The 17719-nt window shown below is 36.5% G+C and overlaps 1 protein-coding gene across 1 annotated transcript; it reads left to right on the top strand.

The window, feature by feature from the left end:
- The first annotated feature begins 224 nt into the window (after positions 1–224).
- Positions 225–4072, top strand: LOC126828153 (MICOS complex subunit Mic10). The gene is made up of 4 exons (XM_050557755.1): positions 225–381; positions 1501–1548; positions 2467–2576; positions 3368–4072. Exons 1-4 carry the CDS (start codon positions 303–305, stop codon positions 3398–3400), a joined length of 270 nt encoding a protein of 89 aa, XP_050413712.1. The 5' UTR covers positions 225–302; the 3' UTR covers positions 3401–4072.
- The last annotated feature ends 13647 nt before the right edge of the window (positions 4073–17719 follow it).

The raw sequence follows: 17719 nt of genomic DNA, 5'->3' as shown, positions 1-17719 counted from the left end.
GTTTTGAATTTTTATAAAGATGGCAGGATCTAGGGAAGAAAATTTACTCAAGAAAGAAATCGACTTTGAGTTCAGCTGAAGGGAGGCAACTGCATTTTAGATCTTCCGAAATTTTAGTAGCCGAAATTGAATAATAAAGAATATTGCTAAATTGGGCTGTAGGTTCAGATTCCAGTGTGCTTTTCTTTGGAGAGCAAATAATGTAATATGTACAAAGAGATCTTACGAAACATTCCACATTTTTAAAAATCATTAATAGATTCCGTTTCGTTTTATATTGTGACTTTCAAAATTTCGACAAAATGGCTGAACAAGTAAGGTCAGAAGATGTTCTTGGACAAAAATGGGATCGCTGCATCTCGGATTCGGCAATAAAAACTGGTATTATTAGATTTATTTATATCTTATAATGTACATTTTATATTTTAATTAAATTAATGATTCATCTCTTAGTTGTAAGAGATAAATGCCAACTTTGTACCGGCAATCTAAAAATAACTTACATTTTTTGTTGACTATTTAATTTTTTTAAAATCATATGGTAATGTCGGTAGCATGATTTACCCAAACAAATCCACACTAATCCACCAATTTTAATTCAACTCGCATCATAATAATATATATCGAGTTTTGGTGATTTACCGTTCTTTATGCCAAATTGTCATTGTTTGATTTAATTAAAAATCGTAGCGTAGGCGTGTTTGTGTCATAAAGGCGATTTCCAAAAGACTCTACTATTTTAAATTAAAAATGACAATTTGGCCTTTTATTAATAAAGAGCGGTATTAAATATCAATATACATTATTACAACTCCTATCAAAATAATTTATATTGATATTTAATACTGTCTTTGGCCTTGGGGATCACGTGGCTAAGTGGGTAAGACGCTGACTCGCTAGCCTGGAGGTCGGATGTTCGATCCCTGCATTGGCCGAGAAAGTTCATTCAGGTTTTCCGACGTGGTTTCCCCTTGTCAATGATGCAGGATGGAGGGCCTGACAAGGACAGCTGTATAGTCGTTCGGATGGGACGAAAAACTGAGGTCCCGTGTACACATTGGCGTGTACGTAAAAGATCCCTTGGCAGTTACAATTCAATATAAGAGTAGGCCGTAGCGCCGCTGCCCGGGCAAAATTTCCCTCATAGCACACTGTATGGCATATGCCCGTCTTCATTAGCCCAGGTTAGGTGCAGAACAGTAGGACGTTAAACCCCATTTCATTTCATTTCATTAATAATATGCCAAATTGTGTATCCTGAGCAATGTACATGGCGTCCTAGATTTGTCACAAATTTTTATACAGTCTGATTTGTTAATGCCTGATAATGAAGAACATGTAACTGTGTAATGAACTCAACTCACATCAAAATGTATTTGTTTACAAGGAGCTCAGGCCAAGATCTCAGAAGTGCTAGGCATAATAAATTCCTCTCAATTACAGTTTTGTTAGAATATCTGAATGTTCTGAAATAAGATTGTTGTTTTTTGTCCATTACAGCAAGTGGTCTTGGTTTAGGAATCGTCTTTTCAGTTGTATTCTTTAAAAGTAAGTGTTGTTTATCCATTAAGTCAATTTTGCAGAATTCGCTACTACTGCAGCACTACATGAATTGTATAATAGAAAGAGATACATTGTAGTGTGTGGCAATTTCATGGACCCATATCCAGAAAGTACCTACAGCATTACTTGATCACATCATGAAAACTGGACAGTTAAGAAATAATTCTACATCGAATGCAGTTATTTTCTTAGTCCATCACTTTGTAGTTCACACTGAATGATGAAGAATGTAAACTAAACTGAATGAATAATTATAATTTTGACCCTTATTCATTCGTATACATTGGAGTGATTTTAGATCAAAGGAAGCCAATTCATCTGCATGTATGAATTATTAAATCTATAATCATAGACATTTATGTAAATTATGTACTAAGTTTATAACATTTTTTACCTGTTATTTTTCATGCTATCATTATGACATTATGTAAATATTTTTTCTATATATGACATGTAATTGTCAGCGATATCACTTCGGTGGAAGTGGATGTTAAATAAAGCTTTTTCACACACACACACACAGACATTTCTTCCTTGCTTTGTGTGTCATGAAATTATGATGTTATCTTGGAAATTCTCACACTTGTTGTTGTCAACCTTTATTGCAAAATAAAATTATGACAGCATGGTGTAAAAGATTTTTGATCAAAATAGGCACATAACAGTTATTTCTCCAACATTAAATAAAGCAATTTATTTTATGATCAGTAGTGGAATACCGCGTTTTATCAGTGAAATAAAAGTGTTATTCCACTGGCTAGCAGTAGTCCATGTTGTGTTTACCTAAAATGATTGTAAATTCATAAAATAAATAGAACATTTGTCGTTTTGTCGTGAATAACATATTTTATTTCATCTCTAAGCAAGAAATATCCTCTATTTATATTGGTTTCATTTATTTAGGGAGACCATGGCCAGTAGCTTTCGGAGCAGGTATAGGTTTAGGTATGGCGTATGCTAATTGTCAACATGATTTCCAGAATCCATTTTTATTACATGGAAAAAAAGTAAAGGTAAAGTTTCAAATTTTGTGAATATATGAATTAATACGAAACATCTACAGTTGCTTTTAATTACAGTAAAGAGTATAATACATACAGTTTGAATATACATGTAGATAATTATTTATTAATTTTTAAAATTAAATTGAAACGAAAAAAAGTTACTGACTCCAAAACATGAATTTGTTTGTGCTCTTAAAGATGGGAAGTTGATATACATGTAAAGCAGAACTGTACTAATAATTGTCAACTGATTTTTTGTTTTTAGAAAATAAACTATATGACTTTTTATGATCCCTGTGATGGAGAGAATAAATGTAGTGAGGGAGTAGATCTTGTATAAGAATAATGAGTTATACACAGTGGCGGATTAAGCTCCACCAAGGCCTGAGGCGGCAGTTGCTGGAGGGCCTATTTAGTTTTTAAATAGGGCCTATTTAAAATGGCGTGGGCCTAATTAATTTCGGGTCAGGGCCTATGTTGATTCCCGTTGGGCCTAAACCCAACCCCCCTAACATTCATTGTCTATGCGTTTTTAATCGTATCAGACAAGTCAAAAAAATTTTTTTTTACAAAATCTTTGGGCCTGAGGCTGCAGCCTCATCAGCCTCACTGATAATCCGCTACTGGTTATATATATGATAAAGTGTTGTTGGGTTTAGTCACAATTAGTGCAGAGTTTTTTTCCGTTTTGTTTTGTTTATGGGATGGGGGCTCTTCATTGTTGTTTGCCATTTTGGTAAAAACTATTCAGTAAACAAAAATATATATGGTATATAATTTTTTTATGTCATGTTTTTCAGGTTGATAAACAATCCGACAATAAAGGGAGCTAACCAAGTTGTGACTATATTTAAACAGTGCTATACATGTATATAATAAACTGTGATGTGTGATAAAAGCTGATAGAATGATGAGAGTGACTAGAGACATACAAACAATAATTTCTATATTAATGCTATTAGGAGCAATCTCTTTTTTATTATTGGCAACCAGTGGCATATGCAGGACAAAGTTATTAAATAAATTGATATTAAAGGAATGATATAGGGGGGTGGAGGCATGCAATATTATTTTGATTTATTATCTGGTACTATTTAATGATTTAAAGGTGGTAGGAGGTCAAGGCCAAATGATTTCCCTGCTAAATAAGCCACTGTTGGTATTAAGAGAAGGAACACAGACAAAATCAGGAAATCATTTTAGGTAGGGGTCAGAGTCAGACCGTCTTATATTTAATAGATGCGAGTGGTAAATGGGCATAGTAATTAGTCAGTAATGTCACTGGACAGATAATTTATAAGTGGAAAAATATGTGTCACTCCCAGGTTTATTTTTGAATAACTTTTTATTTCATGGTTCATTATTCCATGCTACTATTCATCAGTATATTGATTGCAATTTATTGTGAAATTTATAAACTTACGAAATAGACTGTAAAAGAAATTAGCTACAATGACAATATTTAGGTTTATTTTCAAAGAAATAAATTATTATATGATAAACACTATATGTTTTTAATTTGTTGTAAGAGTTTTGTGCCATATTATATAATTTTGATGACAATCTCCATCTCCATCTCCCTCTGCTCAATCAAAGTTCTCAGTTAAACAAGAACAAAGACTTTTGATCAGTATTGTCACCTGCAACAAATGACACAACCTGAAAGTCTTTGGAGTCTCAAAGACTGATTATTTTTAACAAATCAACATCCAGGATCATGTCTGCAAGTAGAACACAGATAGATTCAATATATTCTAACTACCAGCAGATTAGGTTTTAAAGCCACTGATAGTCAACTACATTTTTCAAAGCATATCCAATTTTTCACAGCTTAATCCACGTTAAAATGTAATCGATTTGATTATTTAACATTTGATTAAGACAAACAATAAAAATATCCACTGTAGATAATCACCTGGCTTGCATTTAATTGGAATAAAAAGTGGTGCATTAAAAGATTTTAGCAAAGATTATAAGTGATCCTGGCTTGATTTGGCCTTTTCCTCCTTTGTATTGCCTGCAGAGAATGCTGAAGGTTGACGCAATCCCCTGTCTTGATTAGCCCAGTCGGAGTAGAACAGGTTTATGAAGAAGGGCAAATAGTGTGCGGTAGGAAAAATTTTGCTACTCTATCAAATTCCAACTGTCAAGGGTACTTTTACATCCACGTGCCAATGTGTACACATGTCCTCCGGTTTCCTCCCACTGCTAAAGACCCCTACACGCAAGCGAATTATTGAAATAAAATTTAAAGACCCAAAATGACCCGTTTTGTATCGAGTCGAGTTAAACTCTCTCTCTCTCTCCTCCCCCCCCCCCCCCAATCCGAATGACTATATGCTTTTGCTTGTGAGGCCCCCTTTCATGTACGACAAGCAAGGGGGATTACGCTGAAAAGTCACAAGGAAATTTCTTAGTAAGCCAGTGCTTCTTCTCTCGAAAAAAAACCACTTCCAATATATAGAAACCAATGTTAATTTTTTTGTCGTATTTTTTGTCATATTTTAACGTAGTCTTACCCCTGTCTGTCCGTCCATTAGCATAAAAAACATGCAATAATCGATATATCCTTTTGAAACTGAAATGAAGATTCCTATTGATTTTCATTTTTGATTCGTCTTTCTATTGTTTGTGTGAGTTACACAAATCTATAATAATGGGCTAAACTGTGATATGCTCTAAAATCATATGCTGAAATCCGGAAAAGGAAACTGGTGGAAAGCACATAAAACCGAAACCTGACACTGGTGCTCCTTACATAAGATAAGATGTTTATTGCATCAAGAAGTCCAAGGACAGCATGTGCCACAGATAGTCAGTTATGCCGTGCCGTCAGTATTGGTCAACAAGACGAAGATTATACCATAGCCATAGGCCTACGTGCAGTATAACCAACGCGTCATGGTGATCGACATTAAATCTTCAAACTACATTAAATCTTCAAAGGTTTTGAAGGTCCAGAGAATTTTCAGACATTATACAGTTATGGAATGAATCTGCTTTATAAAAGCTTTCCGTTAGTTACGATTTTGTTTTTTTAATCATGTGACCAAACACGTGTCAACCACCCCTATAACGTGCTGGAAGACTAACTAGAAACCGAGGACGAGTCAAAATATTCAATTCACATTTTTATACGCCCACATTTTCATGTGGACGTATATTGTCGCGCCCCTGTCCGTCCGTCCGTCCGTCCACAATTGTTTGTGAACAGTCTACAGGTCACAATTTTAATCCGATTTCAATGAAACTTGAAATATAGGTTTATCACCCAAAGATCTCGGTTCCTTTCGATATTGGCATGCATCGGACTGTAACTTCATGGATTATGGCCCCTGATTGTACGAAAAATCACGTTTTTAGCTTGTGAACACTGTAGAGGTCACAATTTTTATCCGATTTGGTTTAAACTTGAAATTTATGCTTATAACCCAGAGATCTCAGTTCCTTTCGATATTCGCGCATATCGGACCGTAACTTCCTGAATTATAGCCCCTGATTGTACGAAAAATCGCGTTTTTAGATTGTGGACCCTATAGAGGTCATAATTTTTATCCGATTTGAAAAAAAAACGTATTATTATATCACCGTTACACCCTAAGGACGGCTGAGTTCAAATTTCGTGAAAATCGGCTTAAAATTGACAGACAAAATGGCCGCCCTTCGTTCTCAAATAGCGTAAAAATATATCAAGGTTGTGGACCTTATAGAGATCATGATTTTTATCCGATTTTGTTGAAACTTGAAATGAGAGTTTATAACCCAAAGATCTAGGTTCCTTTCGATATTCGCGCATATCGGACCATAACTTCCTGAATTATGTCCCCTGATTGTACAAAAAATCGCGTTTTTAGCTTGTGGGCTCTATAGAGGTCATAATTTTTATCCGATTTAAAAAAAAAACGTATTTTTATATCACCGTTACACCCTAAGGACGGCTGTGTTCGAATTTCGTGAAAATCAGCCCAAAACTGACAGACAAAATGGCCGCCCCTCGTTCTCAAATAAGGTAAAAAGTATGGTATATCAAGGTTGTGGACCTTATAGAGGTCACACTTTTTTATCCGATTTTGTTGAAACTTGAAATGTAAGTTTATAACCCAAAGATCTTGGTTCCTTTCCATATTTGCGCATATCGAATTGTAATTTTCTGAATTATGGCCCTTGATTGTACGAAAAATCACTTTCTTTTTTGCTTGTTCTCTATCCATCTCTCGAAAATGTGGGCGTATCCTGCCTGGCAGCCGCTTGTAGCATTTCAAATTCACAAATAATTTTCCGGATAACCCACCAATTGATACCGGGGTTTGTAAACGATTTCTCTGCTAAGGACTTCCAATTAACTTGAGCTCACCTGCCAGCGCTGTATTTGTTAGTATTTTACTTGCGTAAGGTTGGTCCCGTAGGGTGCTTTTAAGGTTAGGTTTCGGTGACATAGGCAATAGCCAAGGGCAAATGTCGACAAAAAGTTCCAAGAACATCCTAGTCAATAGGCCAACAATCGCAAAGCGTTTTTAATTTGATCTTTCCGATCTGTAGACCGTTTACAATGTTCATTTGCAAAAGAAATGTTCTATGAAAATAGATATACCACTAAAGCTTTCCAACAGTAACAGTGTCCTCCTTATCTGATAATCCTTGGAGGGTTTTTTTTTTTTTTTTTTTTTTTGTAATGAGAGACTGAGGAAACAATGTTGAAATGAGATACTGAGGAAACAAATCGTGAGCGTGAAAGAGGAAAGACGATTGGCAATTTAACAAGAGGTGCATAGATCAGAGATTAATATACTTTTTATGAAAACATAGCATTTTTTCAATATTCAATAGTTTCAGAGTAGTCCGCCACGACCCCACTAAAAGTGCTCCTTTTCCCAAGGTGAGGTCGCTAACCGGAGGTTGGGAACCCTGGTCTTGATCAATATAAATAATCTTTATTCTATAATGTCATACGGACACTGTAAGTGGTGGATAAATTCTGGTATATAGCCAATTTCTTATACAGATAGTCCGATCGTTAATGTAAATCCGTCGGCTTTTCAGGTAGAAATCGTGGAATAAGCTTTATTTTGTAGGTTTTGATGTTTGATTACAAAAAATCAATGTTGACATTTTTTTTGAGTAGGTCTTCACAGTATGGGAGGCCATTATTTGAGGGTAGCCATTTTGCGATAATATTCCAAATTATTTTTTTATTTTCACCTTATTTATAATGTTATCGACATATCAACTGTGATTTGGCAATGTATTAATATTGGCAGCATTCATGACTATATCTCAGATTGTTTTCCATCATTTCATGATGATATTTCCAAGATGGCGCCCATTTTTAGCGGGATAATCGGTCGATGTGCTGATTTCGATTAAGTAGTAGTGTTTGGTGTCAATATATATGTTTTCGGGGTCACAAATTACATTCCTGACATTAACAACCTTGTAAAATGATCACATGTTCATATATTTAGCATATTACCAAGATGGCGGGCATTTTTGGCGGGAAAATGAGACGATGTGCAGATTTTGATTAAGTGGTCGTGTTTGGTGTCAATATATATGTTTACGGGGACGCAGAATCAATTTCTGACATTTACGACCTTGTAAAATGATCACATGTTTACATATTTAGTATATTTCCAATATTGCTGCCACTTGTGGCGGGAAAATCGGACGATGGGTTGATTTCGATTAAGTAGTTGTCTTTGGTGACAATATATATGTTTTCGGGGAGGCAGATTCGATTTCTGTCATATACAACTACGTAAAATGTTCGTATGTTCATTTATCATTTATTTATCATCGATTTTCCTGGGAAAGTAAAGCCTATTCCTGGCATGAAGGCAAAAAGAGCATAGCGGCAGCGTGGTGCTTACGCCACGTGCCCATCATGCGCCTGCAACGACCACACCAAGCGCTTACTACAAGATCTTTCTACGCTCATGGCCAAGATCTGGCTGCGCGAAAAGTGTTCCCACCATGATCTCGCGGTTACCAGTCAGACCGGGATACTTTCTCACCACACTCCAGTGACATGCCTACCAGGCGTAAGGCGTTCTCTCGTCACGCTTATAGAGACTGTGCCATGCTCACCCGTCCTCATTCACTTTCAAAGCAGAAAACAACCAACAATCAAGCAATGAAGAACATTTCATAGTTTTCTTGAGGTTTCCTCTTTGGGTGCTAGACTGAAGCTGATGTACGAGGCTCAGTATCTTCCCTATATATACATAAAGGTCGTAACAGCATAGCAAGCATATGGCCAGGAGCTTCGTTCCAGCCTGGCAGCAACGTGGATGATAGTGGTGGCGACGTGGCTGTAAATGAAATACTTGCTAAGAAGCCCCCATAGCATAGATTATGTTATTAACTGACTTCCAAGATGATTGTAGAACGAACATGTGGAATGATATTGCGCTGGAGTTCAACTACAACCTTGTTGGATAATATACCTAATGGGTAAACTCGGCACAGGCTTCCAGGAACATGCTACAAGCTTATACATAGCATAATTGGATTCAGAAACCTTTACAGTATAATGTGTTTAGAAAACGTTCTGCCACAAACAAAAATATGCTGAATGTGTGAACATACCACCATTTCACGCAGTTGTAAATGGCAGAAATCGAATCTGCGCCCCCGAAAAACAAATATTGACACAAAAACGAGACTATGTAAACAGAATCAGCACATCGTCCCATTTTCCCGCCCGACATGAAAGCCATATTGGAAATATGCTAAATATGTGAACATGTGGTAATTTTACCCAGTTGTAAACGGCAAAAATGGAATATGCTCCCCAAAAAATATATCCTGGTACCATAGACGACTGCTTATTCAATATCCGCACATCGTTCCATCTTCCCGCCAAAAAAATGGCCGTCATATTGTAAATGTGCAAAATAATCATTTTACACAGTTGTTACTAACCGAAATGGCTTCTGTGCCCTTGAAAACATATATATTGACACCAACGACGACTACTTAATCAATATCAGCACATGGTCCTATTTTCCCCAAAAAATGACCGCCATCTTGGAAATATGCTAAGTAAATGAACATGTGATCATTTTACAAGGTTGTAAATGTCAGGAATGGAATCTGTGGCCATGAAAACATATATATTGACACCAAGCACTACTACTTAATCGAAATCAGCACATCGTCCGATTTTCCGCCAAAAATGGTTGCCGTCTTGGAAATATCATACTGAAATGATGGAAAACAATCTGAAGTATAGTCATGAACCCTGCCAATATTAATACATTGCCAAATCACAGTTGATATGTCGATAACATTATAAATAAGGTGAAAATAATAAAATAAGTTGGAATATTATCGCAAAATGGCTACCCTCAAATAATGGCCTCCCATACTATGAAGACCTACTCAGAAAAAATGTCAACATTGATTTTTTGTAATCAAACATCAAAACCTACAAAATAAAGCTTATTCCATGATTTCTACCCGAAAAGCCGACGGATGGGAATTAGGTAACAAACCGAATCCGACTAAGAGTTGCAAGAATCATGTTGTGGTCAGGGGCGCCGGAACCCGGGTACCAGGATATACAAATGGTACCCTGCCCTTTTCTGGGGTATACATGTATACCCATGCCCTAATGATGAAAGTTTTCAACCTTTTTACTAGTCTATTCATTTTTAAACTATTTGCCAAATTTCACAAGTTGAGAATGGACGAAATAGACATTGTGAAAATATTATCTGAATTTATTGTGAAATCTGATCAGCGCATCAATTATTTCGGTCGATTATAGTATCATTATAGTTTCTCGTCAACACTTGCTCCTGATTATGAGCTCTTGCAAGAATCGTGTCTCTAAATCTACTGTCTCGTTCAAAAAGCTTATTCTATTTTCTTGATGAAGATTGGTGTATTGAATGTCAAATTAAAAATAATTTTTTATGAGATGAATTGCTCATGATACGAAAATTGTGAATAATCAGGCTTTTGTCTCTTTCATTATCATGTATTTTAAATTTCAAAATTTTGATACCCTGGCCCTCGCGCCGTTCCGGCGCCTCTAATTGTGGTATTGAACAGAGTCTAAAAAAAGTCTGAGTACGTTTGAAATTTAAGCGCCAAAATATAGAGGAATGGTGTATTTACCTTGTCTTAAAATCTCAGCCCAAAATATTGAATCGTTTGGACGCGAACGTCAAAACTGCTTATCCGGACACGTAACCCTTTTAAGATTTCGGGTCAATTTTTTTCGTTGGGTGACCTGATAATCGATTCACGTTCATTTAGAGGTCTATACAATGAATGACCCATGTGCTGTACTTGATAACGAAAGGTAATTATCACCTACACATTTTTTTTATAAAAAATGTCTGGTTTTATCCAGACACCGTATAATACAGCTTGGGACACCGGTCTCCATTTCCAATTGGAGACTGACGGGTTTAAATAGTTTGAAAACGTATCACATATATTGAGTTAGTTTCTCGGGTCTAAGGTAGGGGATTTTGACACAAAATTGGGCAATTTTATTCTCCAAAATATTATCGGGATTGGCTCTTTAAACATATCATCAACTGGACCTGCCATTGTAGGCTACCGCACATATCAGTCCTTGATCAACGCTGATGTTTGTTGTTATAGTCTTAATTAATGTTATGTTTTTATTGTTAAATGGTTCTTACTCATGGATGTACTATAAATGTAGAGTTGTTATTCATTATTGATCATTGCTTGATAAAGATACCTGTAAGAGTATTGAAACGTTGCATGTAATAAACCAAGAAGTAGTAAATCCATAAAGTTGTGTTATTATGAATATTATACCTCTACTTCTAAATGTCATTCAAGGAACTTAACGCTGATGCTGTTCTGTAATTAATTTATAGGACCCCTTACAACAACAATTTGCTGTATAGTGAACTGAAAACCTTTTGAGATTGTACTCCACTTTAGCTCCCAATACGTCTGATTTGTCCCAGTAGGCACGTATCAAAGTGCAATATTATTTATGTAGAAGCAAGGTAAACGCCATAAACACGTTAATTATTTACATAAATGGATGGGATGTACATTAAAATCGATATTTGATACACACATTAATAACTTTCAAACGGAATTTAGATATTCCATAATTCATGATAATGTAAATGATATATCCTATAAATTAATGTTGCGTTAACGTCAATATAATAAATAATACAGACAATAATATCATAGTCCATTTACAATATCATTGTAAAGTGTTTAAGAAAGAGAGAGGGAGGGGGGATTCAGAACCGGGTTAAACTTGTTGGTGTGGGGGGGATAAATCCTTTTTAAAAATATTCACTAATAAAAGACTATAGAGAAACCTATAGCCAAAAGTCGATCAATGGTATCAATTTAGAAACTTTTGAGGGTGACCACATTTTCAAATCTACATTAGAATCTGTTGCTCATCCAATGAAACTTTTGGTCTTGTACTCAACCCAAAATTTGTGTGTGTGTGTGTGTGGGGGGGGGGGGGGGTGATATTTGTAACACTTTTCCCTCAATAGATCCGGCACTGATAATATTAAATAATTAAGAAGAATGTATGAATGAAATTGGGTTTAACGTTCGGCAGAGCCTCGTTTTTATTTACTTTATCAACTTGTGTTGATATTTTTTGATATCAAAAAAGACTGGTAGGAGATTCTCTATTTATGTAAAAAAAAATAATACTTGGTTAATACTGACCAACCAGAGACACTCTTCTAATTACCTTGAAGGAAACCTGGCCAACCAGAGACACTATTCTAATTACCTTGGAGGAAACCTACCTTAATTGGCTTGATAAGACGGACTTTTGGCACTATACTGTCATCTCTGCATCGCATTAGATTGTTACATACATATTTACTCTCGGTTTTTCGTATTTGATCGATGAGTTTGACCGCTGCATCTCCATACTGATAAAATGTCGCTTAGTAATAATTGATTAGAAGCTGGATGATTCTGGAAAAAGCCAATGAGGTAAGGCAGGCGACCACACTCCATACAAGCCACGACAATTGAATTAATGGCTAACCTTATAATCTATACCTCTCCTCAATCACACCCCACCCACTCTCCCCAATCATTCACGACCTCTTCAATAAGTAGTATACTACTGCTCTTTATTGTACTGCTGTCTGTTTTTGAAAACTGATATTCATTGGTTAGGGTCATCTGACTCACTCCAGGAGTTCCCGGATCGATCCCAGTGTAGACCGCAAAAGTTCCTCTGGATTTTCCAGCGTGGTTTCCTCTTGTCATTGGTGCAAGACGGAGGGCCTGGTAGGGAATCAGCGTCTTGTCGTTTGAATTCGACGAGAGAACCAAGCTTCCGTGTACAACTTGGCGTACACAAAAAAAATAATTCTCGATAACGAGTTGGCGAAACGACGTTGTCCAGACAAAATTTTGAGACGGAAGGGTCAGGACATAAACAGACACGAATTAGAGGGAAATTCCGTACAGAAATGAAGTCAGAGACTACAGATTCCTTTAGCAAAAAATCCAGATGGTCAACAACCTTCAGTATTCTCATCAGATGATTGTGACGTGTTGGGGGTCTTTCTAGTGATAAAGATTAAGATCATCGGATGTTCATAATGTTATAGGCAAAGGGATGGCATGGGTGTGATACCCCTACGTTACGAAACCTTGTTATCGTGTCTCAAAGGTTGTTTAGCTATAAAAATATCCAAATGATTTTTAACGGTTTCCTGGATTAAAATTTAGGGTTATGAACTACGTTACCAAACATTAACTTATTTCAATGCTTTCTGAGGACAAGCATTTCGTGCCCCCTCCCCCACGCCCATCCCCTCCTAACAAAAAACACAACACAACACAGCACATATCAGATGTAGTTTCCGACCGTAAGCATTTTAGAAAAATAGAACTGTGGTTAGCCGTACTGTATCCTTTAAATGTCACGACAGAAAAACACATTTATTTTATTTAATGCCCCAAAAGTACCGCACCGACACCAATCCGCTTTTTGTAATTTCTTGGCTGCCACACTGATCGTGCTATAATACAATAAAATGGTTCCATTGTAAACCAAGAACAATGGTAACGACTTTGTTCATCAAAAATTGCCATTAATGGGATTATCTAGAGCGGAAAACAATTTGTTCTCAGATAAAAGGAGTCTTCAAGAATAAATTATATTTGCATGATTTCACTGGACATAGTGGTTCCGGCTACCGGATTATCTAAGTATAACTTTATCGGCATGGTCGATTATAGAACGCAGTCCACTTATCGATAGATTTCGTTTCACGTATTTTACCATATCAATTTCATTATCACAAAATCAGTTTCAGAATAAAATGCAAACATAAAATTTCAGACCTCAAACTATCTTGATAAAAAAAGGTTAGAATTGACGATTCTGACCTTTGTTTTGACCATTAAAAGTCTATTGGTGTCACCTACGACTGCATTGTCTCATTATCGACAGTCAATTCAATTATATTGATGAGCATACTTTGTTTCTATCGTCTAAATCAATATACATATCGAACACTTTTATATAATAATAATAATAAATTTCCATTTGTAACGTTCTAGAAACCAAATATGTTAAATCTAAATATGGAACATTGATTGACCGCGTGTTGCTTTGTACCTCAAAGTGATGTAGGGGCTGACATATCGTCCAAATTGTAGCTACAGTCACAACATTGATATTTTAGTTCAGATTCAACAGGAGACCATATAGATACGGGCGTTAGCAGGGATTTTCATTTGAGGGTGGAGTGGGGCTATGAAGGTTTGGAAAAACAAATCTGGTGCTTGTTCTAAGAGGCTATGATTTTAAACAATTGGTAATTGGAAATACGCACCCGTTTTACAATAGACTAATATCGTAGACAATTGAAATATATATAAGTATTAATATACAGCCCAAAACAATAAATATATATATATATATGTTCTTAAAATCTGAAGACGCTTATAAATGGCAGCTTATGATTTAATGTATACCGGAATGGAGTAAAGTGGTGATTTTTTTTACCTGGACGTATTTTTTGATTGATTTGTGTATTTATCTACCGTAAACATAGAAGTACTTGTACTTTATCTATCTATATACAGTAGAATCTGCATTAAGCAGCCACAAAACAAATGATTGTTTGATTCTAGCCTACAATTTACTACTAAAAGTATATACATTTCCCCCAAAAGGTCAAATATACAAGTAAACAATTAAAGAACGAACAATGAAAATGAAAAGTCTTGTGGAATACAATGATGAGGCTCATTGCTCGGCTAGCGGTGTTACGACCTAGTCTTATTTCGAATTACAACTGTCAAGGTTCTTTGACGTGCACGCTAATGTGTACATCAATGGCAAACGGGCAACAGCGCTGGAAAATCCCAGAGAACTTTCTCGGCCAACGTATTGATCTCATTGTTACTAAGACAGTGCCATAATTATTAAAATAAGCCTATTAAACGAAACATTATCCCTAAATTAGAAATTTATCACCTTATACATGTAGTCCACCTTAGTGAAGTCATTAAAAATACTGACTGAAATTATACCATCGATCGCTACAATCTTCCGTTGTTAGTTAATTTGATATAAAAATCCATAATCTGTCAGACAGATGACAACAATATTGCAAAGTCAAACGTAAACAGTTCAATTAAGATGGAAGTGATAACCCGATTCGTTTTCCGTTTATCTGATTAAAACACCGATCCTATTTCGTTTCGTTTTTTATAGTTTAACATTTCGTTTTACTTGTCTTCACAATACTAGGATCTGGAAGAGTTGTTATATAAAGCGCGTTCTAGTTGAATTGAAGGATTAGCCAATGAAACGGTCTGTTACGGCGGTAAACCACTAGAAACGTCAACGCTGATTGATTAATCAACGGAAGACGTCATAGGGTCAAAAGCCGCTTGTATGACACCTGACGCGACCATCCACACAACCGGCCAGATCTTCATAGAGTTTAGGCAATCGAAAGTATAAAAAAAACGAAACGAACTATAGATCTGTATTTTAATCAGATTGAATCATCTGCTGAACAGGTTTTTTTTAATTTCCAGTAGAATAAGGCCTGATATTTTTCTTTTGTTTAAATAGTCCCAGTTGACTAAATGTAAGGTTTGCTTCATTCCATTCCATAATAATGACTAATTGATTTTTATTTTATTTGTTGTGTATTTTGCAAATTTGTCTTCGTTGAAAATGTTACAGGTCTCTAGATAAAACCAATGTTAAGATATGAGATATTTGTGTTCCACTGTCTACACAGAGAGCCAAATGAAATATTTTTTTTCTTTTTAGAAAACAGGCCGATATATGACGATTTTATTCTAGTCTACATTTACTAACAAGACTAAAAGTTTACTCAAAGAGAATAACCTACGTGATATAACCAAAGATAGAGATATATGTTGTTTTTCACAAACTGTGTTATAAACAGATAGAAAGAGATTGTTTATTTCATAAACCATATAGAAATAGACTGTAGAAACAATAACATAGTACTTTAATAACATACATTTACGCATGTTTAAGCATCGCTAAACCCACAGCTTTATATATATTTTAAGGCTCCGGTTAGACCTAGGGAAGGTGTAACCACGGTGACAGATACATAAATTTTGTTTATGTCGTAAACCTTATAGAAATACAGCGATGAAAAAATAACATGTCAACTTCAACATTCTATAACCAGGGATTTAACCAGGGAAGTAACATAACCTCTGTGATAGAACTTTAAACTAAACATATGGGAAGATATTGTTTATTGCATAAACCGTATAGAAATACTTATACAAACATTACTAGGTGGTTTTGTATGTATAATATACTATTCAAAAAAAGTAGGGGATATTTGATTTTTAAGTGTTATTAAAGTCACCTAATGAAACTGACGAAGAAACAAATGACAAAATGAAATGAAGTTCACATTCATCGATTTATTCCAAATGATCGTTAGACTAAGTAAGGCACAGACTGACCATTATAAGGGTAAAATGATACCCGGGGTCAAACAGCAAAGTTACCACAGCATCACAACCAAGTCAGTAACGGGTAAATCCTCCTCTGTTTGCCAAACAAGCATTGATCCGACGTGGCATACTCCTAATGAGACGTCTAAGGTCATTTTCGTCCAGATTGTCCCATTCCTGTTGCAACGCAGCAGCAAGTTCTTGGACATTGGCAGGACGTTGTTGACGTTGACGTAACCTCTGTCCAAGCATGTCCCAGACATGCTCGATGGGGGAGAGGTCGGGACTCAGTGCTGGCCAAGGTAATGTGGTGATGTTCTGTTGTTGGAGGTAACCTGTAACGATCCTGGCCCTGTGACATCTTGCGTTGTCATCCTGGAAGATGAAACGGCGGCCATGACGTCGTGCGAACGGCACAACATGGACTGCCAAGATGTTGTCCCGGTAGTACTGGCCTGTAACACGCCCTGCAACAACATGTAAAGCCGTTCTTCCAGCAACAGTGATGCCTCCCCACACCATAACAGAACCACCCCCAAATCGATCATGTCTGATGACGTTAACGTCTTGGAAGCGCTCGTTTCGACGACGCCACACCCTCCTACGTCTGTCCAAAAAATCAACAGTGAACCTTGACTCATCTGAAAACATCACATTGCTCCAGCGTCGATTATCCCAGTGTTGACGATCCCTACACCAACGACGTCTTGCCTGAATGTGATGATCTCTCAAACAAGGGATCACGCGAGGACGTCGGGCGCGAAGGTGGCCCCTATGCAGTCGATTCCGAATCGTCTGGCCACTCACTCTCACACCAGTGTCTGTTTGAAGACGAGCGCTGATCTGATTTGCTGTGATGACACGATTTCTCAAGGCCAAGGTACGGATAAATCGATCCTGGGCTTGAGTTGTCGCCCTTGGTCGACCTGAGCGTGGTCTGTCCTGTACAGATTGTGTATCACGGTATCTGGACCATAGCCTGCTTATGACAGACTGAGAAACATTCATCGTCCGCGCCACAACCGCCTGTGTTGTGCCGATCTGTAGCATGCCAAGGGCACGTAACCTTTCATTTTGGGTAAGCCGACGCATATCAAAATTTGTTTTCTGGTCACTAAAACAATTAAACTGATGTTTCCACCCTGGAATTCAATACCACAATGACTGTAACATTCAAAGTCAGAGTCGTGCAA

The sequence above is a fragment of the Patella vulgata genome, chromosome 7 (assembly GCF_932274485.2).
Source record: "Patella vulgata chromosome 7, xgPatVulg1.2, whole genome shotgun sequence".
NCBI lineage: Eukaryota > Metazoa > Mollusca > Gastropoda > Patellidae > Patella > Patella vulgata.
Note: the sequence above shows the minus strand (reverse complement) of the source record. Positions and strands in the feature narration are given on the sequence as shown.

What these genes read in the sequence shown, in the direction of transcription:
- LOC126828153 (XM_050557755.1), top strand. Translation starts at nt 303, where the DNA reads ATGGCTGAACAAGTAAGGTCAGAAGATGTTCTTGGACAAAAATGGGAT. An exon ending in GGATTCGGCAATAAAAACTG is followed by an intron (nt 382 to 1,500) that starts GTATTATTAGAT and finishes TGTCCATTACAG; the next exon opens with CAAGTGGTCTTGGTTTAGGA. An exon ending in TTCAGTTGTATTCTTTAAAA is followed by an intron (nt 1,549 to 2,466) that starts GTAAGTGTTGTT and finishes TCATTTATTTAG; the next exon opens with GGAGACCATGGCCAGTAGCT.